The sequence below is a fragment of the Ailuropoda melanoleuca genome, chromosome 6 (assembly GCF_002007445.2).
Source record: "Ailuropoda melanoleuca isolate Jingjing chromosome 6, ASM200744v2, whole genome shotgun sequence".
NCBI classification, from domain to species: domain Eukaryota; kingdom Metazoa; phylum Chordata; class Mammalia; order Carnivora; family Ursidae; genus Ailuropoda; species Ailuropoda melanoleuca.
The window spans coordinates 7,734,483-7,759,720 of NC_048223.1; the positions used below are offsets into that span (position 1 = coordinate 7,734,483).

Below are 25,238 nucleotides of genomic sequence, written 5' to 3' on the forward strand. Positions count from 1 at the left end.
GAGCTTCTGTGATACGAAAATAATTTTCAGCTGGAAGAGGGTTAAGCCCAGAAAGCACTATGAAGAGGTTTTCTGAAATTAAGGGGGAGAAACTATATTTACTCACAAGTACCATAAAACAGATGTGGTGAATCTCTAAAAACAGAATCCATAGAAATTTGTTTTTCTTTTTTCTTTTTTTTTTAAACTATTTTTTTTAAAGATTTTATTTATTTATTCGACAGAGATAGAGACAGCCAGCGAGAGAGGGAACACAAGCAGGGGGAGTGGGAGAGGAAGAAGCAGGCTCATAGCGGAAGAGCCTGATGTGGGGCTCGATCCCATAACACCGGGATCACGCCCTGAGCCGAAAGCAGGCGCTTAACCGCTGTGCCACCCAGGCGCCCCAGAAATTTGTTTTTCTTAGGACTGGACACTAGATGTCTCAGTTACATTGAGTCTGCAAGGAGAAAAGAGGAATTTATAAAAAAGATTGGCACAGAAATGTGAGCTGTGTAATCTTGTATATGATGGAGCTTTTTACTGGGGACACTGGAATTTAATTTCGATTAAACTTTCTTTGAAACCAGGCTACAGATATTTATTACCTTTGAGATTCTTAACTCATTAAAATATAGGTAATGTCCTGTAATTTCCTGGATGAGGAAATTAAAAGAAAGATATTTAGAGATTTGTTAAGAGACTTAGATGAAAGCGGAATGAGAAATCAGGGTAGAACCAGAAATTACCAGCTCCCTACATCGTCCTTTAGAAAGCAGTTATCTCCACTGAGTAATTTACAAGGAGATTTTTGTTAATAGGCAAAAAGAAAGTGTGCTAGATGAGACAGATACATTTAATGGAAGTATAATATGGAGAGAAAAGCATTGGATTAGGAGCCCAAAGATATGATTTTTTAATAGTGAAATCACGGGCTATTAGGTTCCAAGACGCCATTCAAATTCCTCCCATGGGGGCTTTGTTTTCCTCCAGCCTCTAGGGGGAGTTCAACATTCTTTTCCTGGAGGAAGAACTCAAGAACCAATAGAATGCTCAGGGCCAACATACAACTTAACAATTGCTTTTTGTAATGACAAGTAAAATAAATGCATATCCATTAAACTATAAAAACGTTTGTCTACGTGTCCCTGAAATGATCCTGAGTGCCTCTAGTGGTACACATATCATTTCTTGCAGGAAGTGGACTTGGGGGAAGTATTGCAGGCAAGCATGGAAACAAGGAGAAAGGATGAGGGGGACAGCAGAACACTGAAGAAGGTAGAAAAGAGTCCAAGAGAGCCCATGGCAGTGATAATGATCCAGCATACACCAGTGGGTCCCATGCGCGACCCCCAAACCTGGGAAGGAGGGAAAAGAGTGGCACCGTGTGGACTCAGAGTGATCCCTGGGGGTAAATTAATCACAACAGGTACAACTCACTCTCTGGTGCTCTGGTCCTGCTGCTTCCCTCCTACTCATGCACACACGCACCAATCCTGATCTCCCTCCCTCCCTCTCTCTCTCTCTCTCACACACACACACACACACACACACACACACACACAGTGCCTCCCAGGGTAGCCTTGGTCTTGCCCGCATAAAGGGTGGGAATAAAAGGCTAATTGTCAGTACATGAGCCTCTTAGGTGACATTTTTGGTACTTCCTGGGAAATCACCCCTTGCCCTCAAGCTCTGGCGCTCCCAGGGTTGCTGCCCACCCCCGCCCGCCCCCCTCACAGGGCCATTTATCCAGGCTCGTGTGGGTGTGCTCTTGAGGTGGAGCTAGCAAGGGAAGTTAAGGGTACTCAGTTCTGGTCCCAGACTGCTGAGTTTCACTAAGAAGGAACAAGTGATGACTGTTCTGCTAGGCCTCACAATGAGCTGCTTTCTCCCGGAGCCATGACCTTTACCCAGGAAGAGGCCGACACACTTATCAAGTCTCTACATTTGCTGGAGAGAATCTGTGGTAAACAGAGCAAGAAGGCTTTCATTGTCACCAACAGCTTCTAGAAGCCACGAGAGCATTTTATGCAGAGCCCTTGGTTGCCTGGTCAATGGCTATCTTACAATTTTACTGTGGAAGTGGATTATTTAAAGTTAAAAAATAATTTATTTAGTTGAATTTGGATTGGCCTGGATGATCACCAATGACTGCCAATGTGGCCATGCCATAGAAAACGTGCTGGTTGCAACCTCATAATTTGTGTCTTCTCCTTCCATGCTCCAAGAACCCAGATTTTGCACAGTCAATTGGTGACCATGAGCCAATCCCAGAGGATAACCGTTATTGCAACCATGCCTTTCCTCCTTGCCAGGGATTGGTCCGAATACCTGTGGACTGCTGAAAGGTAGGGAGAAAGTGCTGCCATGCTGCCCTTTCTTCTTGCTTTTGGACTTGTGTGAGGTCCTGCTGCTCTGGCCATCTTCTGTGAGCCTGGGTATTACAAGCAGTTGACAGATGTGAATACAGGCCCAAGTCCTTGTTGATACAACTTAGCTTTGGAACTGCCTACTTTGGCACATCTTGTTAAGTTGGTTTTTCTATGGATTGCTGTCCAAAACATCTTAACTGATACACATGCTTTTCCCCCAGCTGATCTAACATTATCAGCAAACAATTTATAAACGCTCTGGTTTCCTTACGGCTTAAAGCAAGATGCTGGACTCCAGAGGATTCCCAAGCAGTTTGGTTGTGCAGTTACACTACAGTGAAGCTGGAAATTGATTTGAACAATACGCAGCAGCCTGGATGGCCAGGGAATCCTCTTTCCTGTCCAGACAAGAGCCTGGTTACCTCAGAACCGGCTTCCTTCTTTGTTTAGTTCTTTTTGTCTCCCTGAAGGATTTGGAATTGAGCTCCATCCACTCCTCCATCCATCCAGTAAATATCTATTAAGCCCTCGCCATGTGCTCATTTACAAGTGTGGTGGTGATGCTTCCCTGATTCCCCTCAGCCAGGGGCCGTGTTCATCGGGAGGACTGTGGCAGTGCTGTGGGCCGTGGGCTCTTTGGTCAACAGCGTCCTGCTGCCAAAGCTGGGCTCTTCCGGAGGTCGTGTCAGAGGTAGTCCTGTGGAAACAGCATAACAGAGATTTATCTGGGGCCGACCATGCCGAGCCACGGTATCCGGTGTGCGGAAACAGGCACACCGCAACAGGGATATAGGTGCTACTGCATGACAACAGCCAGGACGGGGCTCAGTAGCTTGGAAGAAATCTCTGAGAATTGCTGCCTCACTAACAGTCACCTGGCAGATGAGGACACAGACCCAAAGAGAACACATTCCCTGTTTTCCATATGCTGACTCCATCAAGCTGTACACTTAAGATTTGGGCACTGTACTGTGGGTGTGTTTAACTTCAGGAAAACACCAACCAACCAACCAAACAACCAATCAAACAAAAACGAACAAAAGCAGAAATTACCCTAGATAATTCTTTTTATTTTTTTATTTTATTTATTTGTTTTTAAAGATTTTACTTATTTATTCGACAGAGATAGAGACAGCCAGCGAGAGAGGGAACACAAGCAGGGGGAGTGGGAGAGGAAGAAGCAGGCTCATAGTGGAGGAGCCTGATGTGGGACTCGATCCCATAACACCGGGATCACGCCCTGAGCCGAAGACAGACGCTTAACCGCTGTGCCACCCAGGCGCCCCGATAATTCTTTTTAAAGATCATTTATTTAAGTAATCTCTGCACTGAAAGTGGGGGTCAAACTCATGACCCAGAGCAGCACCCTCTTCCGAAGGAGCCAGCCAGCACCCTCCCCCCGATATTTTTTACCATCACTTAAAGAAAGGAATAAGGGCAGAACTTTGAATAAAGGGAAAACCAGCGATAACTTACACATTTAAATTAGTAATTATGGAAACGATCCAATTAATTTCTCATCTCTCTCTGGCTAGAAGCTCTTCTAAATCTCGAGTTGAAGTTTTAACTTCAGTGTCAATGAGATCTTCCGAACGTGTGTTGTTTGCTGTAGGTGATATGCAATAGGAATGCTGGCGTCTCTGTGTTCACCTTAGAGCTCAGATTCATGCCTTGAAGTTGTTGGCTCCCACTCTCGGGTCAGGAATGGTCACAAAGATTCCGAATGGTCTGGATATTTGTAAAGGACAAGTTTCAGGGGACTTTAAAAATTTTTTTTTATTTTAATTCAATTAATTAACATATAATGTATTATTGGTTTCAGAGGTCTATGATTCAGCAGTCTTATAAAATACCCAATGCTCATGACATCACATGCCCTCCTCAATGTCCATCACCCCATCCCTCTACCCCCCCTCCCCTCCAGCTACCCTCAGGTTGTTTCCTATGATTAAGAGTCTCTTATGGTTTGTCTCCCTATCTGGTTTTGTCTTGTTTTATTTTTTCCTCTCTTCCCCTATGATCCTCTGTTTTGTTTCTTAAATTCCACATATCAGTGAGATCATATGCATAATACCCTCTAGTTCCATCCATGTTGCTGTAAATGGCAAGATTTCTTTCTTTTTCTTTTTCTTTCTTTCTTTCTTTCTTTCTTTCTTTCTTTCTTTCTTTCTTTCTTTCTTTTTTCTTTCTCTCTCTCTCTCTCTCTTTCTGATGGCTGCATAATATTTTCAGGGGGCTTTCTGAGCTGGAGCAGCTTGCCTTGGTCAACTAGCTTTATCTCAACCTCAATACAAAAGTCAAACTCAATACAAAGAATCCTAAGGGTATCAGATGTCAGCGGGGGCTCAGAGAGTACTTACCTCATCTTTCCCACCCCAGGAGGCACAGGAGTGCAGTTCCAATGAGCACAAGGGGGAATTTGTTGGCTCTCAGAAAACCCAGGAGTAAAATTAACTTCAGGTATGGCTGGATTCAGGGCTCAAACAATGCCATCAGCACTCAACTTCCCTCCACCTCGAGGTTCTTCCACTGTGTTAGTTACAAACCCAGGGGCTCCAACGTGGCTCCACAAAGCTCAGGTCTTCCCTGCTGCTGACAAGAAGGCAGTGTACGGATTCCTAGGTGGCTCAGTCAGTTGAGTGTCCGCCTTTGGCTTGAGTCCTCAGATCAAGCCCCAGGTCCGGCTCCCTACTTGTCAGGGAGTCCGCTTCTCTCTCCTTCTCCCTCTGCCCCTCCCCACTGCTCATACTCTCTCTCTCAAATAAATAAATAAATAAAATCTTGAAGAAGAAGAAGAAGATGACTATGACGACAGTAACTCTGTACTATCTTTTCAGCTCCTAGTCCAGCCCCGCAAGAAACACACCCCTCTTAGAGCCTTCCCAGGAATCTTAAGCCTCATTGGCTCTGAGCAGGTCACATGCACATTGCTGAGCCAATCACTGTGACTGTGGAAATGCAGCTGATTGGCTTAGGCCTAGGTCACATGCTTCCTCCTCAGGCCGCTTCCCAGACAAGTGGGCAGCTTCCTTCCCTTCACATGGGGTTTCCTGCTGCCGCTGTGCCTCTGTACCTCCTTCCGGTTTTCCAGGACCGTTGCGTATCTGTTGCCCAGTGCTGAGGTGCCATTACCTGGCTGCCTGGGTGGAGAACAGGCTATACCTCCCAACAGCCTGAGAAATTGGTATTCTCACTTGGCCTCAGAGGCTGGCAGCATCTTAACCTATGAGGTGGGCACCGTCATATGGCAATTCCATAGTTTTTAGGTGTCCTACTACTCTCTCCCCCATGCTACAGATGCAGTTTCTTCCCTTCCACCCTTAACGGACAGATGACCCCTCGTAGCATCTCTTGCCACGACAGAATGCTGGCAAGTTGGTCCGGTGTCTCCAACTATGGTCCACAGCGAGGTCTAGGCCCATGGGTGGCTCCTAAATGCCTCTCGTTCTTTGCAGGCAGTCCACAGGCACCTCCTCTTTCACCCTTCTCGCTGGCTTGTACTACTCCATGCCACAGCACAGCACCCATCCCTACATTATAGGGGGCTTTCCACGTTACCTCAGGCCAGTGTGAGTGAGTGTGTGTGTTTATGAGTGGTGGGGTCACCTCCCAGGAATCCAGGCAAGAAACAGGTGTAACTAGTTTAAGGAATGGGCTACACCTGGTCAGGTACAATCCAAGGTTATAGCACAACCTCTCATGTTACTGCCTGTTTTATCCCGAGTATTACCTTAATGTTAAACTAAAGACTCTCAGGGTTGGGGTGTGAAAGGGAAGGTACTACTGAGAAAAACTGTTGGTAGTGCGCACACACTTTGTTACGGCAACACTGACAGGCTAAGCAGGGAGCAAGCTAATGGACAGGAGCAAGAAGGGGGTGGGCACGACCTTATTGGGACGGGCCTTCTTGCCTTGGCGGCTGTGGACCCCAAGCTGGAGCATCAGTGACCTCTGCTGGCAAGATTCTCCCTCCGGTCTGCACAAAGGCTGCAGTCCCGTCTGCGAGTCTGGTTCAGGGTTCTTGAGAGAGAAGCTGCAAGAATGATGCCTACGGAGGGGAGGGACGACTGGGTTTTCATGCTACGACTTCTCCTAGGGGGTTGGAGGTTCCAGCAGGCAGCAATGTGGACATAGATCTTACCCTAGCCTCCGGGCGCTTTCTCTCAAACACTGACCGCGCGTTTACATTACTCGCTTTCCGGATATAAACAGGTTTTCTTTTTTTTAACACATATTTTTAAAAAATGCATTCAGATTCAAGTTTTGCATAAACAAGTTTATAACGTTTCTTAAGAACATGTTTGCAAATTGGCAGAGTGAGGTGAAAACACTGTCAAAACAAGTTCACTTTTTAATGTGTATGTAGTGTGTGTCGGGGGGTGAGACATCCTTTACAAACACCCACCCACATCACAACCTTTACACTGCCACATGCCATGTCACCCACCAACACATGTGAAATGCTGCCTCGAAGCCAGGCAGACCTTTTTACAACTGTCCAGGTACGTCTGTCATGGGAGATTGGGGACAGCAAGGCTGGAAGAAATCATGACAGGTCTCGAGGCTCCTGCAGGTGCGGTTACTGAGGAAGCAGCTCTTGTCCCTGCAGGAGCGTGTGGTGGGCACTTGAGGACCTCTCCCCGCCCACGCCGCTTTCTCCGAATGTCGTCTTTGCCCGCAGGCTTCTGCAGCCATCTCCTAACAGGGCTCAGTCCCTTTAACCAGAGCTAATTGAATCCGGACTAAACTGACCAAGTGAACCAATGTCTTCAATGGTGGTGGGGGTGGGGGTGGAGGAAGGCAGGAATCAGCTATCCTTTTCCAGAAATTGGCAATCAGCGCCCAAGGACGGCAGCTGGTGTCCGAGGGACACTGCCTGTGAAGTTGTGCTGGGCTGGCCCGCATCGTGCACTGCAGCCGGGGTGAGGCAGAGAAGGCTGGGAGCACAGAGAATGAATAAAGGTGGCATGAAGGGGACCTAGAGATGAGGTGAGGTGCTCCCTGGTTCTAGCTGTCATCCACCCATTTTAGGTTCTTCTCTTTTTTTCCTTCCCGCATCCCATTTTTGTCTAAACAACAAAAGATCCTGAAGACGGAAGCACTTCTGTTTAGTTGGCATTTAATACGGAGCAAAATGATTCTGAAGACCTTTGCTTGAAAGCTCGGAATTTGAATTACGTTGATCCAAACTACCAGAAACCTCAGAACGGAGCGGGGCCTCTGTTCGTTGGATTTTCTGGATGAGAATTAAGCAGAAAACTCTTTCCCTGTTTGTCTCCACCTTTGTTATAAAAATTGGCCTAAAATGCATGAATAAAGATTGGAAACACATGTCTATAAGTAGGACACTGGTTAGAGACCCATACAATGGAGAGCTCTGTAGGCATTAAAAGACCAAGACAGATAGATCCGTATGTACCCCCACCCTGAAGCCACTCCATGATATATTGTTCAACTGAGTAAAGTACTGAATGCTGTATGTAGTGTGCTCTCATTTGTGTAAAAAAAGGAAATAAAAATATATACGTTCATATTCTATATAAATAGCTAATATATAAAATATACATATATGCTCGGATATGCATAGGATGTCCGTGGAGGACTACCCAAGATCGGGAACAGTACCTGCCTCCAGGAAGAAACCTGGGGGCAGAGTGAGAGGGAAACTTTTCTTCTCTGTGTACCCTTTCATTCTATTTGAAAAAAATGTTCTTTTACCATGTACATGTACTAGCTCTTTAAATACATACATAATGCATAAGCACATAGAAGTGCATTAGCCTGCTTTCCCCTTTTATTAAGTACTGAGCAGGCATTGATATTAACCAAGGGAGTTCCTGGAAATCGGAGTAGAAAAGCCCTCATAAACGTCCACACTGCTGGGCTCACCTATTCTGGTGTGTTTGCATTCATCTGTAAAAGTCGATGAAGGATCAAAAGAAAGCGGCAAGGAGTGAAAGCTGGGTGTTCCTAGAGCAGCAGGAGGGAGGGGGGAAGTGAACCGGGCAGGGGTGTCATCCGAGTGGCATCCAGTCAGCATCCAAGCTGGAGGATCTGCCAGTAGAATGGGTTCTCATTTCCCATGTAGATTCTCATCACTGCACCGGGAAGTCCTCGGGCTCGCGCCTTTCTGCCTCTCTTAAACGATGAAAACAATACCTTCTTTCCTGGTTCTTGTTCCGAAGAAAGCATTTGGGATGGTGTCTGGCTCAGTTAATTTTAGCTGAACATCATGTGTTCTGCGGTCATTTTGATTGACTTTTCTTCAGCATGTCCTGGGAGGAGCTGTATAACCTATATTAGTAGAGATTATGAGTGTCAATGATGATGTTGGATGCTCCGGGTTTGAATTCAGACTCTGCTGTTTGGAGGAGGTTATTACTAGATGTGTCCCGCTTCTCTTTGAAGATTTATGAGGAGTGGGGACTTTTTTCCATTCAGCATAGACATCTTTGCCATCAACTGGAGAGAACCAGTCTGAGACAGAAGCCATTGGAGAAGAAAGTGGAGCAGGGAGAGAAGTAAGAGATAGAAGGAGCGAGAGAGGAAAGACACAATATCATTTTTCTTGAGCCCTTACAACCAGCTTTGCTTAAGGCCAACTGTTCTGTCCATGGCAGTCGAGAAGATCCTGGCTCAGTTTCCTTGTGTTTGTGCTGAGATGTAGAAATACATTAGACTAGCCCAGGTCATGTGTTTCCCACCCACCAGCCACCCCCAACCTGATCCATCTGGTCTGAAGGTGGGGCTGAAGAAAGAGAGAATGAGAGGAGATTTCTAAAAGAAATTCAAATGCGTTCACCATCAAAATAGAAAAGGACTCAGTAGGAAAACCCAGAGTTGTCCACCACACTTAGCAGGACACGGTGGGGATGGTGAGGAAGGCTGGGACAGACCATCACTTACTCTCAAGGTGGACTCTATGAACGCTTCCTAGGGCAAATGCCTTGTGTGGGCAGCTGGGAGCTGCATGGGGCAGCTGAGCTCCCCAGGAGGTTCTTCAGAGAAATGAGAGTAGAGGGAGTTTCTGTGAAATAATTAAAGCCTTTTAGTAGGACTCTGGAGACTGGGCTTCATGGTTGTCCCCTCCATTCTCTCAGTCCAGATTTGCACAACCTAGCCAGCTTCCTGTGTGGTCTAGATGTTTCCTCACTTCTCAGGAGGAGGCGGTAGAAAGCTGACAATCCCATTAGTTGTTTCAAACTAGAACTGGCCACTTAGTTCTCCTTCTGTGATGGCTGCTGATGCCCCTTCCCGTTCTGGAGAACCTCTTCCCAACAGGGCGACCAGTCATCCTGGTTTCCCCAAGGCTGACCTGATTTAAGCACTGGAAGTCCCACATCTTGGGAAAACCCTCCTTCCCAGACACACTGTGATGGTTCATCACCCTGGAATGGGGAATCACTGCTCAGAAGATGACTCGTGTTTGGGACTGCTGTGCTGATGCTGGGAGTGCAGCTAAATCAGTAAGATCTGGACTCTGCTTGGAGGAGCTTGCTGTCGGAGTGCAGACGAGGCATTGAAAAAGGCTACTGCCAGAGAGCTGTGGCGGGGGGCTGAGGCAAAGGCAAGCCGAAGTCTAAGGGTCTGTCTCACAAAACTACTCTAGCAAGAAGCTTTAGAAGGGGCTTTGGATGACAGACTATCGGCTCTGAGAAACAAACTGAGGGCTTCAGAGGGGAGAGGGGTGGGGGAATGGGATAGGCTGGTGATGGGTAGTAAGGAGGGCATGTATTGCATGGTGCACTGGGTGTTATGTGCAACTGATGAATCATCGAACTTTACATCAGAAACCGGGGATATACTGTATGGTGACTAACATAATATAATAAAAAAATATTAAAAAAAAAAAAAGAAGAAGGGGCTTTGGAACTACACACTGAGACAGGATCATGTCTGTGGATGGGGGTAGAGTGGGGGGGGCGGGGGATGGACATTTCAATACTGCCAGGAACTGGTACTCTGACATAGTGTGATGAAAAGCCAGATAATCTGGGGAGTGGTGACAGCACCCAAACTTTTACAGGGCCAAAGGCAAGTGTTCAAATGGAGGCCTATGCAGTTGACCCTTAAACAATGTGGGGATTTGGGGTGCTGACTCCCGGACAGATAAAAATCTGTGTATAACTTTTGACTCCCCAGAAACTTAGCCACAAATAGCCTATTATTGACCAGAAGCCTGACCGACGACAGAAACAGTCGATTAACACATATGTTCTGTATGTATTACACACAGTATTCTTATAATAAAGTAACTTAGGAAACTGTTAGAAAACTGTAAGAAAGAGAAAATATGTTCACAGTACTGTACTGTATTTATTTTTAAAAATCTGCATATAGGTGGACCCACTTCTAAAGTGTTGTTCAAGGGTCAACAGTAGATCATATGTCTAAACATTAAACAGAAGGGGGGATGAACCATGAGAGACTGTGGACTCTGGGAAACAAACTGAGGGCTTCAGAGGGGAGGTGGGTGGGGGAATGGGATAGGCTGGTGATGGGTATTAAGGAGGGCACGTATTGCATGGTGGACTGCGTGTTATACGCAAACAATGAATCATGGAACATTACATAAAAAACTAAGGATATACTGTATGGTGACTGACATAATAAAAAATTACTTAAAAATGAATAAACATTAAAAGTTAGAAAGCAGGTGAACAGCTCTTAATTAGATATGCTCTATTCTCTTTCTTTGGTAAACACACCTTCATAACAATCTGGGAGGCCAGGTTTGGATTTAGAATTCCCGGTCTTGGTCTCGGGTGTTCCAGACTGGAGGGAGAGAGCACAAGAAGAGCTGGGCCCAGGTCCTCCCCCCATTCCTTCTTACTCCCCATCCTGCTCCCACCCCTGCTGGTGGGGGCCTCAGGCACGCACACATGGATCACAAACTCTCTGTGTCCCCTGCAAACACCTGCTCCTTGCCCGACCCTGGGACCGAGGGGAGTGACTGAGGGAAGAGGCCTGAGCAGACCCTGCAAGTGGGCAGAGAATTCTCAGGTCCTGAGTTTTCAGAGCGGCACAGCCTCGGGGTGGGCACCTCACTGTTGGCCCTGCAGACTCAGCCCTGGGGTGGGATGGGGTGTTCCTCTGGAGGAGGGCCAGGGTGGGGCCTTCTGGCTTAGGTGTGAGGATGCTATTGGATGGCGAGGAGTTCCCAGTGGCTGGAAAGTCGCCACAGTCAACATGGTCAATAGCAGAGGAGGCGGGTTCCCATCATGATGACGAAAATAGCGGCCCTGAATTTCTCTTTAGGAAGAGAAACGTCAGAAATGATGGGGTCTGACCTGGGAAATGGCCTGCTGCTCTTTCCACTAACCACATTTACCCGCATAGTGAGCATGTTCCAGTCAATGGGTGGGACCTGGCCTTTTAGCCCAGTAAAACCGAGAAGCTAGAAATTAACAGCGCCTAAGCTACACTGTATCTCTGGTTGTCAGATTTTGGGAGAGAAACTGGCCACTCGGAGGTGAGTCAGCTTCTCTGTGGCAAAACCCCATTGCTTCTGTGAAGTGAGTAAACTTTTTGAATTAGAGATGTCATTTCCTTTAGATGTCCTTCCTAATGGAAGATGTTCTCCATTAGCAGGGCCGTGATGTGTCAAAGTAAGTGGTGACCCAGACTTTCAGGGCTGTGATATGATACAACACGGGGCACAGAAGGAGGCTGAAGTCCTTTCTGAGGCCAGTCTACACCTCAGATTCTAACTTCCTGGTCCCAGTCATAGGCTCCCCCCATATTTGACCCTTTGGACCAGCTGGCTAAAAGTTTCAGATTTTGATTCCTTATAAGAAAGAAAAACCACAACCCTTGCCCCCACCACATTTCTATTTCTATTCTCTCCTGATTGGGTAAAGGTAAACAAAAGTATAAAGTCTTCCATATGTCTTAGGCCACACAAGACCCTATTTTCACCCCCAACATAGAAGGACCCTTGTTTAGATAGTCCTTGAAATTTGACTCAATTTGTACCCTCCTCACTTATTTCCATTTACAGTATTTTTAGAATTTCTTCCTCTCTCCCAACTCCTTCACAGCTTGCTCCAGGAACTCTCTGGTTCTACTGTGAATAATGCTGTGCCTAACCACCATGGCTTGGCAATGAGAGGATGTGCTGTGCCGCTGGGTTTCAGTCCCTCCTGCCTCTCTTAGCAGACTCTGGAACTCAACTGCCTGGGATGAACTCTGCTTCTCCACAGTGCATCTGTATGACCTTGGGTAAGTCATCTAACTTCTCTGTGCCTGGGTTTTCTCATTGGGGATTATCTCTTGTAGAATAGCTTGTCCCTAAAGATGCCTGCCATCTATCCCTTCCCTCCCTGGATGTGCCTGTTACTTCCCCATTGAGAAGTGTAGTCCATTCCTCCACCCCGGAATCTAAGCTGGGCTGGGGCTCCCTGGATGCCCGGTGTGGTCAAGGCTTTAGATGACACCACCCAGCTACCATCTGCCTACACGTGTGTGAGAGGCCTATTCAGCTGATCCTAGTCAACCCCCAAAACCATGTGAGATAATAATACCGGTACATGGCTGTTTTAAGCCACTAAGTTTTGTGGCACTGTACAGCAAAAGATAAGCACATTAAATGTTGATGGGGATGATTATATCAACATCTATCTCACAGCACTGATATGAAGATTAAATGAGTTAATATTCATTAGATGCCTAGGACAGTGCCTGGTAATACAGGCACCCCTTGGAGATATCATGGGTTTGGTTCCACACCACAACTATAGAGTGAATATCACAATAGAACAAGGCAAATGAATTATTTGGTTTTTCAGTGTGTGTAAAAGTATGTTTACGCCAGACAGTAGTCTACTAAGTGTGCAACAGTGCTATGTCTAAAAAACCAACGTACATAACTTCCTTAAAAAATACTTCATTGCCAAAAACATGCTAATGAGCTTTCAGTGAGTTATAATCAATGACCACAGAGTACATAACAAATATAATAATGAGGAAGTTTAAAATACTGCAAGAATTACCAAAATGTGCCACAGAGATACCAACAGATTTGTTTAATGCAGGGTTGCCCCAAACCTTCACTTTGTAAAAAAAGAATGCAGTATCTGCAAAGCGCGATCGAGTGAAGCGTGATAACATGAGGTCTGCCTATACTAACTGCCACCGAAGGACACACTGACCAAAACAAAGAATGACAGAGGGCATTCTGAGGGTATTAGAGTCTCACGCAAATACACGCTCATTCTGAGGAAAGCCCAGCAGTTGTCATTGTCCCAGTCTCCAATCTTCCAGAATATCCCTTTGTCAATGTGGAGTCAGTGGGTGGTGGTAAAAACCATGTCCTGAAAACTGGTGTTGGTCGTCTCTGAGCCTTTTGGCTTCTCTACACTCTGTGTCCATAGCTTTCAGATGAAGAAGACAGTAATCACTGCCACCATAACAGGATGATGGTGAGGGATAGATAGGAAAGTAGCTGTGAAAGAGCTTTGAAGGCCTCCTCCATTTGTGTCTGTCAGACACCGAAGTCCTGTATTTCCTTACATTAAACCCAGGCTTTACAGTTCCTGGCTACAACCAAGTGTCTTGCCAATACCCTCAACTCCCTTGTCTCCTCATCCTTTCTTCTACCCCATATGGTGCAATCCAGGTCTCCAAACCTTAGGTTCCACTTACAGCTAACTTTCTCTTTCTTCTCTCCTTCATGGCTAAGCTGCTGCTGCCTTTTTTTTTTTTTAATTTATTTGAGAGAGAGAGACAGAGAGAGCACAAGCAGGGGAAGGGGCAGACCAGGAAGGAGAGGGACAAGCGGACTCCCTGCTGAGAGGGGAGCTCGACTCGGGGCCAACCCCAGGACCCTGAGACCATGACCAGAGCCCAAGTCAGATGCTTAACTGACTGTGAACCACCCAGGTGCCCCCTTCATAGCTAAGCTTCTTGAAGCTAGAACCCTCGCTCACTGTCCCCCCGCCCACTCCTGCATCTGACACCCAGCTTCCACCGGCACCAGCACACTGAAACTACCCTTGCCAAGATAACCCAGGTGAGCCACCAGAGCAGCCTCACACCAGCTCTCGTGAGCCAACTGGACGTCTCTCTTCCCAACTCCTCGTTCAGTGACATCACATTGGTAGCTTAAAATCATCCATGGCGGGAGTCTTTACGCAACAGATATTAGCAAGCACTAGGAATCCGGCTTTCCCTCTCTCCAAGGTGATGATTGTTAACCATTTAACAGCGCATCACTGCCAGTGACCTTCTAGCTTCTGGGGGCAAAAGGGCACTTTCCAGATTTTCTTTACTCGGCTTTACCTTCACTTGACACCATTGACCATTCTCTCTCCTTTCTGAGAGGATCTTCATCTCTGGCCCTCTAGCTGCCGCTCCCCCAGTTTTCTTCCTACTTCTCTGGTCTCTTCTCCACGGCAGGCTTTTACCTAATTCATCTTTCCAATATTTGTGTTCTCCGGGATTCTGTCTTTTGCCATATAAGCTTCATAGGAGACATCGTACATTCCCATAGTTTCAACAAATCTGAAACCGAAAGGTAAACCTTGGCCCCTGCCTAGTCTTCACTTCCCCATATTCATCCAACGTCCAGTGCTGCTGATTTTATCTCCTAAATAGCTCTCGTTCCCTCCCCTCTTCCCTCATCTTCACGGCCAATACATAATCCGCGCTACCGTCCCCTGCAGCCTGGACCACTGCAGCAGCTTCCTACCTGCTCTACTTCCGGCCACTACTGTCCTCCACGTCGTTCTCTACATTTCAGCCACAGTGACTTTTCACAGTGCAAAATTGATTAAAATACTTCTGGTCAGCAATTCAATGGCTCTCTTTGCTCTCAGTAGAAGATCCCAGTCCTTAGTAGGACCTGGGGACCCTGCAGGGTCTGGCTTTTGGCCTCCAGTCTCATCTCAGACCCATCTCTCTTGTACGCTGGCCACCACTGGCTTCCAACGCACTGTGTTCCCTCTAGAAGCAGACTGTTGTGCAGGCTGTTCCCTCTACCCAGAAACTCGCTCCTCTTTCAACTCTGATTCCTTGTTCAGACTTCCCTCAAAAGGTACTTCCTCAAGGAACTTCCCGACTAGCACCTCTTTTTTGTAGCACTTGTGCAGGTGTTAATCGCTTAGCTTTTTGTGTTCCCCACTGGATCATAAGCTCCAGGGACAATCTGTTTTGCCTGCTCTTGTATTCCAACACCTAACTCGAGTATGTTTTGAAGGAATGAAACATGCCTTTCAGCTTCGTACCTGCAGTCGGTCCCCTCTTCCAAACTGCTGGTGCACGTATCTAGTCTTCTGCCGGGGACTCCGACCTTCCAACCGCTCCGGCCCAAGACTTGGAGTCATCTTTGACGCCTCTGTTTTTCTCACCTCCTGGGACCTAAAACACCCACAAATCCCATCAGATCTACCTTCAAAGTACATCCAATATGGCTCCTGATGGAAGAACATAAGCTAACTTAGGAAGCGGTCCTGCTAATTCTCAGGCTGTGAGAAACTCTTCAGGACAAACAACATAATTTCTTCAGAAATATATTACAAGGGGGGAAACAAAGAGAGTCTCTTCACTGCACTGCAGTGAGAGTCATCCTTTAAACGCAATAGATCATTTCCTGTCTGTTAAAGCCCTCCCATGGCCTCTCATATTGCTTCTGGGACCTGGCTCTGACCTTTCCTCCTAGCTCCTCTGCTCCCCCATCATGTGTCAGTGTCAGAAGCACAAATTCCCTGGCAAGGCCCATGAGGCCCTGGTGATGTATCCTGTGTGTGCCTCTCCCGACTCACCGCCCAAACCCCAGGTTTGCATAGCAATCTGCCCTCACACATGCTCCTTTGTTTCAGCCATTCCTACCTGGGCCTGCCCACACTGAGAAGCCCAGGCTCCCTCAGCCCTAGCTCCTAGCCATCTCTCTCAGAACCCAACACAATCCAATCTGCTTCTGAGCTCCCAGGAGCTCAAGGTTTTGTTTTGTAATCAAAATGCCTTGCCTCATCAGTCTCCCTCCCCGGATCCAGCTCCTTGAAGGCGCAGGCTACCTCTTATATCTCTCTAGCCCTGACCACAACACCTGAGACTCAAAATTAAACATGTTTTGACTCAATGAATGAAGATTCTACATAAATTAGCATGGTTACATCTTTTAAATCTCTGTATACCAAAGTTTCCTATAACAGGAATAACATCCTTACCCCTATAATTAAATACAAGTCATAGCTTTTAAAATCATTGGGGAAAAAAGTGCTCTTGACTTCTCAGCGAAACATTAAAAAAAAATTTTTTTTAAATTTGAGAGAGAGAGAGAGCGAGCACAAGCAGGGGGCGTGGCAGAGGCAGAGGAAGAAGGAGACTGCCTGCTGAGCAGGGAGCCCCGATGGTGAGGACGGGGATGATGTGGCGCTTGATCCCAGGACCCTGAGATCATGACCTAAGCTGAAGTCAGACGCTTAACCAGCTGAGCCACCCGGGCTCCCCTCAGCAAAAGATTCTAAATAGAATCGAGGTCTTAGATGTCAAGAATGAAATAGTAATTTAAAAAATCCTTCAAAGTGTAATCATACCTCTGTTATAACCAGTTTTCCATTAGTTGTCTAAATTTGGAGAGTTACGTTTTAAAAATTGCACACCAAGCCAATGTGCCTGTCCACTGACCACTTTACTTGAATAACCAGCATAAAGGGGTGCATACTGGGGAGGGAGTGTGGGGAGGGGGGCTTCCTCTCTCCAGAAGGGAGATTAACAGCTCACCAGGATTTGATGAAGAAGAGGGTGAAGAGTTCTCACATATGGAGGAAACTGCCCCTGCAAAGAGTACCTGATGGAGAGAGGGCGTGGAACCAAATTAATTGATAGGTAATGAGAAAAGAGGAAGGTGAGCAACAGGAATAAAGACCCAAAGTAATTAATACAATATGTACAAATAGGATTGCCTTGCATGATTTGTTTTGATGCCTTTAATCCAGTTACTTTCTCAATTGTTACAAATTCTTGCAATAATGAATCTGTTGTTTTGTTAGATCAATGACCTTAATTTCAACAGACAGCCATTATCAAATTTTTGGTATGGATCTGGTTTACCCTTCAAACACAAAATTAACGCTACTGGCCAGCCATGAGGAGGACTGGAAATCTGAGTTAATTTCCCTGTGTTGGTGATGGATGGTGTGGCGTGAGCCACCGGCACTCCCTTTCACATTATCTACTGTCACTAACTGCGTGCATTTGACGATAGTGAGTTAAGGTGAGGAATATAGTCTGTGGTGATGGAACACATTTTTTTTCTTTGTGTGAGAAATTATAGCTTATAGTAGCATTAAATTATAATTTTACTCCACATTCTTGAAAAGAAGTGCACAGATTTTTTAAAAATGATTTTATAGAGCAAAATCCCAACATCGAAGAGGAAGCCAAATGCCGGAAGTGCTGAGGTGTGAGTACACACAGCAAGGGTGCGCCAGGAGAGCAGAGGCCAGGGCAGCCTCCTGAGAGCCATCCCGGGAACAGCTGCCAGCCTAGAGCTGCGTGCATTCCTCCTGCCTCTTCTCCCCACTCTCTGTTCGGTTTACATGAAGTATTTTACTCTAAGGTGTTGAGAAGACACAGAAACGTGGGCTCTGAAGTCAGGAAGCCCTGTTGGAATCCTGGCTGTGTCTGGCTGTGGGATCTTCTCAAAGTCACTATAAAATGTGGATAGTGAAGTCGACTTCCCAGGGTTGCCGGGAGAGAGCTGAATGAAACGGCCCATGGGAAGAATGGTGCCAAACACCTGGTACTAAGTGTGATTTGTTTCCCGGGGATGACTGGAGCAGAAAACACTTCCAGGGCTCTCGGATTCCTCACGACAAGGTCAGGCCTATCCAAAGCACTAAATGATAAGAAGACTGCCATCTCTCTTATTCTTTTTTTTTTTTAAATGTATATTCCATTTGGGTCCTAAGCATTTAAGTAGGTATCATGGGATGTAAACAAGTAAGGAAACAGAAATATATTCAGTGAATGATATGTGAAACAATGCTGTGACTCACAAAGAGGAAACTGCTGCTTGGCTGCACAAAAGAATTAACATTAAAACATTTAAGAGACTTAACATAGGAATAAGCTATTTTAATCAAGCAAAACCAAATTTGTATTCATTATTTCTAAAAATAAAATTAGACTTTTCCAACCCTTAACATCTGCATTTAATAATATCTTCTAACCAAAATACAGATGCTAAAACGGCAAATTACAATATATCTTGTACAGCATACAGTATGTTCACTGTTTACACCTACTTTAATTCTAGTTGGTCGTTATGTATTCAATGCATACTTAAACATCACTCATGATAAAGTCTTCACAATTAACAAAAAAATGTGACAAAGCTGTCTTAAAACGGCTCTGCTATAAATTGTATAGAATATACAGAATTACAAAGTATTTTTTTATCAAAATATACACCCCTCCCTGAAACTAACACAAGCTATCAACATTTTAAACGAATAATACAATTATAGAAAATATTTGCAAAATTATTTTTTCATGTATAAATATTCTGCCATATTTACTTTGGTCTAGAATTATCAGCATACAAGTCCACTTAAAAAATTTCCACATGTAAGGGCTGGGAGACATCACTACATGTAATAATTTTATATTTAGAGTTACCCCAAATCAAAATGACTGAAATACACAGTAATTCTCTTAGATTAATAATCCTAATTGAGAGAAAACAAATTAGTAGATCACAGAATTGCCTATTCAATATTCTAATTATCAATTCAGAAATGATTTTCATAAGCCCTTTGTGACTATCTCTTAACAAAACCCAAATGAACAGTGCACGTATACATATATACAATGTATAAAATAAGGTTGAATTTGCTTGCATTTTCCCATTTTCCTCTATTACATAATACTGTATGTAAGTGAAAGTAGATGAACAAAAGATAAATGCAGATGCAGTACTGGGGTTACTTAATAGCAAAATACTACTGTATAAAAAGGTCAGCTCTGATCATGTCCTTCTCTGGGTGTTTAAACACTTTCTTGCCCACCCAAATCCACATTAAGTCTTCTTCATGGAGATATCACAATACTTGGAGAGAGGAACTGGAGTCCTTTGAACTACTTCTTCATAATGGTGACCTTGCAACCTTGGACAACCTTGGGCTTCCATCTATCAAATCCCATGAACGTAAATGGCTGTAGGTCACCCTTAAACCAAGTTCCGGATTCAGCTCACACTGGTGATCAAAGGGTAGGAATGTTTTCTCTCTCCCTCCTATCGTGGCAGTTTAAACGTAAGAATGATGAGTTCCAGCTTCCCAGAACCTAGTCCACATGATGGAATACCCTCCAGGGGAACTGGACTTTGAGGGCAATGCTGATGGGGTGGGGCAGCATAAAAGAACACGAAAAAACTTAAGTGGGTTTTTAGCAAGGGAGCTAGATGTCTGCAAACATGAAGACAAGGCATCTGGCTTTGGGGATATGTATCAGAATCATATAAGTAAGTGATGGAATCTTATCACTCCACATTCTATCTCCTCACCCCACCCCCAAAAAGCAAAGCCACTATTTAAGGCAAGGAGGGAGTGGTCTTTCTGATGCCCTTTTGTTTTATACTAGTGTACACTTGTGGGCTGCATAATCTCCAAGAAGGCTAACGATTATAGGGATTAGGCTGTCAATTTCAAGTGCCTGGGAATTCACCATCATAGGCATGCTTTGCACTAAGTTTCCTGGACACTCCTTCAGTGAAATGGGAAGTGTCAGGTTTTACTTAACCTCTTGAGACTGATTAAGTCTGTCTGAAATAGACCTCCACATCCCTGGCCTTGTGATGGATGGTAGACTGCAGGGAGTTTCACAAGAATCTGACCCTTCTTTATTTTCTGAGGTGGGGCCACTGCAAAGTAATATACAGCACAGGTCATCACAGAAAAGTTCTGGAAGGGTGCTCCCCCACAGATAAATAAGGCATGACCTATGTTTTCTGTGACTGGAGTAGACCAGTTGTAGTAATAGCTCAGCCATAACTTCAAGGGAACAGCCATTCCATCTAAAAGCATACAATATGCTCTTAAATCAGATTCAAGATGCTTTCTACTGATTTTTCCATCAGTCCTCATTATTTGCAGATCTATTGCTCGTCATTGTAATTCTCTACAGGGGACATGGACAGTTAAAAGTCATAGTGATTTATATATGTATTTTACAAGGTTTGTGTTGCAGAAAAGTAGTTCTAGATAATGAATGTCCTACTTAGGTTACTCAATTTCACACATATTTTCAGCTATAATATTAAATATTTTATATATATCCACTAATTTAAACAATTTTTAATAGCGCAAAAGCTGGATGGGAAAAATGACTGTCATAGCTCATTTCCTTCTAATGTATTTATGAAGATGATGTTTTCATGATATTTGACCCTCGTTTTCTCCAGTGACTAAAGACAGCTCAGCAGCCAGTTCCTTTCAGCACTTACTAGAAAGTTCTAAATTAAGCTAACATTAGACTCTTTTTTTTTTTTTCCCACTGGCAGAAATACCACAGCTAAGAACTTCATAAACTTCCACAAGATACTTGGGATACCGGAGGATTCGGCTATTTCGTTTTTGTGCACTTTGCATGAAGTTAATGCTAAAACCCAAAGTAGATATTAGGATCCTTTTTCTGGAATTTTCACAAATGAGATTTTCTTTTTTACATTTCACTCCTTCATGACTGTTGTGTGAACAAAACTCAACTTAAAAAAAAACAAAAAACAACAGAAGAAAAACAGCTAACTAAAAAAAAAAACAAAACAAAAACCCCAAAAGAACAAACCCACCAACTCATATTTTTGAAGATTTTTCTAAGTATCACCACTCAAAGGACATTTTCAACAATGGTTTGTACGTTATCCTTTTGGTCATTGTCTTCTGAGTCATTGACATGTGGGTTCTCCAGAGGGTTTGAGTTCTCCTGGCACATGTCACCTTCTACTTTCTCCCGCTGACTTGGACTTTTGAATAAATGTTTCTTCTGGTGCATTCCAAGGGCCGCAGCTGTTTTGCAAATTTTGGGGCACTGGAAGCAGGCATAGCCCTTCCCATCGTGCTCCCAAATGTGCCTCTGCTCATGATTCCTTTTTGTGGAAAGGTACAAAAAGCTCTGAAAGCAGAACTGACAGTGGTAACGCTTTTCGCCCGTGTGGATCCTCTCGTGGATCTTGAGGGTCTCGTTGAGCGTGAACGCCTTGTTGCAATACTGACAGATGAACTCCTTCACGCCCAGGTGGATGCGTTCGTGTTTCTGTAAGTTTCCTTGCACCGAAAAGCACCGCCCGCAGGTCTTGCACTGGTATGGCTTCTCCCCGGTGTGACACCTCATGTGCATCTTGAGGGTGGAAGGGCTCTGGAACTGCTTGGCACAGAACTCGCAGGCGTAAGGCCTGGCAGTGAGATGCCGGTGGGGCCTTCCTGGATTTACAGCCCCCGAGGCTTTGTCTCCATCACAGAGTTCGCACTGCAACTTGGGCATCTCCTTGGTTTCTTCTTCCTCGAAGGCCTTCTCCTGAGGAGCCTTCCCCACGGCACAGTCCAGTTCTGCCGGGTATTTACACTTATTGCTTGGGCTCCTGTTTTCGTGTTCTTTCTTCCAGTTGACCTTCCTCATTTTTCTCAGCTGTCTCGATTTCTTTTTGGGTTTGTAGTTGTAGTAAGGACGCCAGGGTTTGTCAGTGGAATCCTGGTCACTGGCGTCATCGAACATTTCGTTCATCTCCACACACTCGGACTGGCAGAGCCCGAGCGGGCTGTCTCTGTTGGTTTCTGGGTCACTCTCTCGTGGCAAAGCCTCCTCCTCCATTTGGTACTTGGGTCTCCTTCCTCTCTTATAGAACAGCTTAGATCCCAGGATATGCCTTTTCACGATGGCTTCGTTTCCGATTTTCACTGTTATTTGGCAAAGGGGCGCGACGTTGCTATTTGTGGAGGTTCCAGGCAGAGCAGGCTTTGCAATGTAGGTTTCGATTTTACTGGTTTCTTTAGTATTTGTGGCTTTGCTCAACGACCCTCCGGGATCAGCAACGTACTTTGACTCCTCCGCGACTTCGGCCTTGTTACACGACACAGTTTTCTTTTTCTCCTTAATGCTTTTGGGTCTGCTGACAACTCTGCTCACTTTATCGGGCTCAAGTCTGCTGTCATCTTTCAGGGACTGACTGACAGCCGGGTCCGAAGGGGCTCTGTGGCTGCTGCTGGTCATGGCGGCAACAGCGTTGCTGTGCATTATCACCGATGAGAACTGGCTACTGTGCACGATGACCGAGGGTGCTGAGCCACTGTAGCTGATCACGGACGCTGCCTTCTCACTGCCGTTACTCAAAGAGGAGACAGGGACATCCCTTCCCGGCAGGTCAGACCTGACGGCGTTTTCTGTGGAAGAAACAGACACCTCGGCGGAATAAAAGTTATTGTCGAGGTCAACTTTCAATGTTTCCTCTCCCCATTTGGTCCCCTCTGCGTTCTGTACGTTGGCAGAAGTGGGTACCTCCTGACGTACAGATGTTTCCATGGGGATGGCTGGGCTGTTGGTCAAAGTGTTTACGCGGTCCTGGAAATTCAATGTCGGTAGCTCAGAGCTGTGTGGATTCTGAATAACATACGGGCCGGATGCAGACTCATTCATCTGACTGTTTTCTCGGGCGTTTTCATAGGAAGAGTTCCGGTAGCTTTTATAAGGAGCCCTCTTGCATTTCATAGGCAGTAGCCTGTAAAGTTTATATGGATAGACGCTAGGCTTCAGGCCTCCATTTGCTGTTTTTTTACTGATGGAAAGTCTATGATCTATGGCATGGAAAGACTTCTGATGGTTCTTGAGAATATAGTAGGTCATGAAAGTTTCAAGGCAGAAAATGCACTGATAGCGCCTTTCTCCTGTGTGCCAAATTTCATGTCTTGTCCTGTACTCAGCCAATGCAAATACTTTGTTGCAGTAATGGCAAGGGTATGTTCTTCTCCAGGAGTGAACATTTGCATGCCTTCGGAGGCTGGACAAAGTCACATAACTACGTTTGCATACAACACAACTGTACAGCATTTGCCCATTCACAAATTTAACCATGTGGTCTGTATCTGGCAAGGTGCTTCCAGTACTGGAAAATTCCCCAATCCTGTTTTCAGACAACAAAGGTTCTGGACCAGTGAATGAACTGCCATTCTGTCCAATGGTAGGATAGTTTTCTAAAAAGCGCTGGTTTCCTCCAGGAACAGGCATGTGGCTGGACCTCATACAAATCTGCTCATGCCGATCCAGTCTGTTGAGAGTGCTGAACTGCTTATTGCAGTACTTGCACACCAATGGCTCCTGGGTTGGCTTGTGAAGCTGCATGTGGGCACCGAGCAAGGCGCTACTGTCAAACGATTTGGAACAACAGCTACAGTTGTAAATGAGAGGTGGGACCTCCGCCGCTGGTGGCCCAGGAACGTCAGAGGATTTATTTTCATCTTCCTTGGAAAAACGGACATCTCCTTCATTGTTGGGAGATTTTGAATGAGGCTGGACTGCAGCCGGCTGTGGACTTCTTTCTTGATTAACCTCTAAGCTGGTTACTGGAGGGGGTGGTATGTTGTCTGTAGCTGAATCAGAATCCTGGGGTATGGAGACTGTCTTTGGCTTTCGGCATGTTTTCGGTTTTGCTGCAAGAGCTTCACAATTTTCTTTACCTGTCTTACCAGGGGAACTGCTGTCATGTTCATGGACAGGCTGATTTCTGTAGGCCTCGGCCACGGAAGAAACGGCATACGAATGCTCCGCTAGGGTGCGGACCGGCTCCGCCTCGTGACACACGTCGGTCCTCTCCAGGCAGAGGCTAGCGGTTCTCATGGAGTCGGAGACCTTTTTGAAACTTGCCCTCAAGTCCAGTGGAGAAAACATGTTATTACTATTTTCTGTCTCAATGATGGAAAATGCATTGGTGATCCTTGGCCCGTTGGTGATGGCGGGTTCTTCGTGCCTTTTTTCATTTTTTTCTTCTTTAACCACTCCCTTTTCAGTAATGCAGAATACATAGGGACCAGGGGAATTTGAGAAGTTGCGATCAGTAAGATCTTCCAGGAAGGATATTCCCAGCTTTTTTCCTGCAGCTGCAAGATCGGTGACTGTTTCCTGTCTCTTGACGACAACTGTGGAGCTGTAGATATAATTAAGGATTTCTGTAAACACTTCAGCTTTGAGATCATCCAGTTCCAGGACATGGCTGGAAATACAGATCGTATGGCTCCAAAAGATATTTTTGAAATAAAGGCTTGAAGCAGCTAGGACATTGCTATGGGCTTTAAATTTGGTATCTTCCACAATAATAGTGACATCACATAAAATGCCCCGAATGCGCTGCTCATTTAAGATGGAGAGCACTGTGTCACTGTGCAAGTCGTCCTTGAGGTCCCTGGAAAGGGACATGACTGTCATCTGAAACAAGAGGAGAGAGATGATCAGAGACCCTTCCAATAGTAATTCCTTTCTTTTTTTTTTTTTTAAGTAAGCTCTATGCACAATGTGGAGCTCGAACTCACAACCCCAAGATCAAGAGTTGCATACTTTACCAACTGAGCCAGCCAGGCACCCCAACAAGTAGTTTATTTCTAGACAATTTTCAATGCTTCTGAAACCCTTTTTTTTTTTTTTTTGGTATGAAAATACAGGTTTTTTATCTCACTCTGCTGTTACTTGCAAGACTTGGAGTCAACATTAGAAGCTAAATCTTGATCTCACCCCAGCCTGTTTCTCATACCATCGCTAATAGTTGTGTAGTTGGAAATCCTCCCAGAACTCTTTCTCCAAAGCTGTAGCTATATATACACATCCAAATTTGGGAGGAGGAGGGTTTCTCCCCGCAAATGTTTAGGGTCTCATCGTCACTCAAGGCTGCACTGAACTCCTACA

The 25,238-nt window shown here is 45.4% G+C and overlaps 1 protein-coding gene across 10 annotated transcripts in view; it reads right to left on the minus strand.

Moving 5' to 3' along the window:
- Window positions 1-282: 282 nt before the first annotated feature.
- ZBTB38 (zinc finger and BTB domain containing 38) overlaps window positions 283-25,238 on the minus strand; it is a 94,891-nt gene continuing 69,935 nt past the window's right edge. For 8 of the 10 annotated variants that reach the window (XM_019806003.2, XM_034661899.1, XM_019806001.2 and 5 more), the window contains one exon: window positions 18,482-24,764. In XM_019806003.2, coding sequence (XP_019661562.1) covers window positions 21,180-24,764 — 3,585 coding nt within the window. In that variant the 3' untranslated portion in view covers window positions 18,482-21,179. Of the gene's footprint in view, window positions 3,049-3,827; window positions 4,080-6,617; window positions 8,646-15,574; window positions 15,708-17,072; window positions 17,140-18,481; window positions 24,765-25,238 lie in introns of those variants that run through there. The other 2 variants (XR_004625992.1, XR_004625990.1) reach the window with 2 other exon arrangements.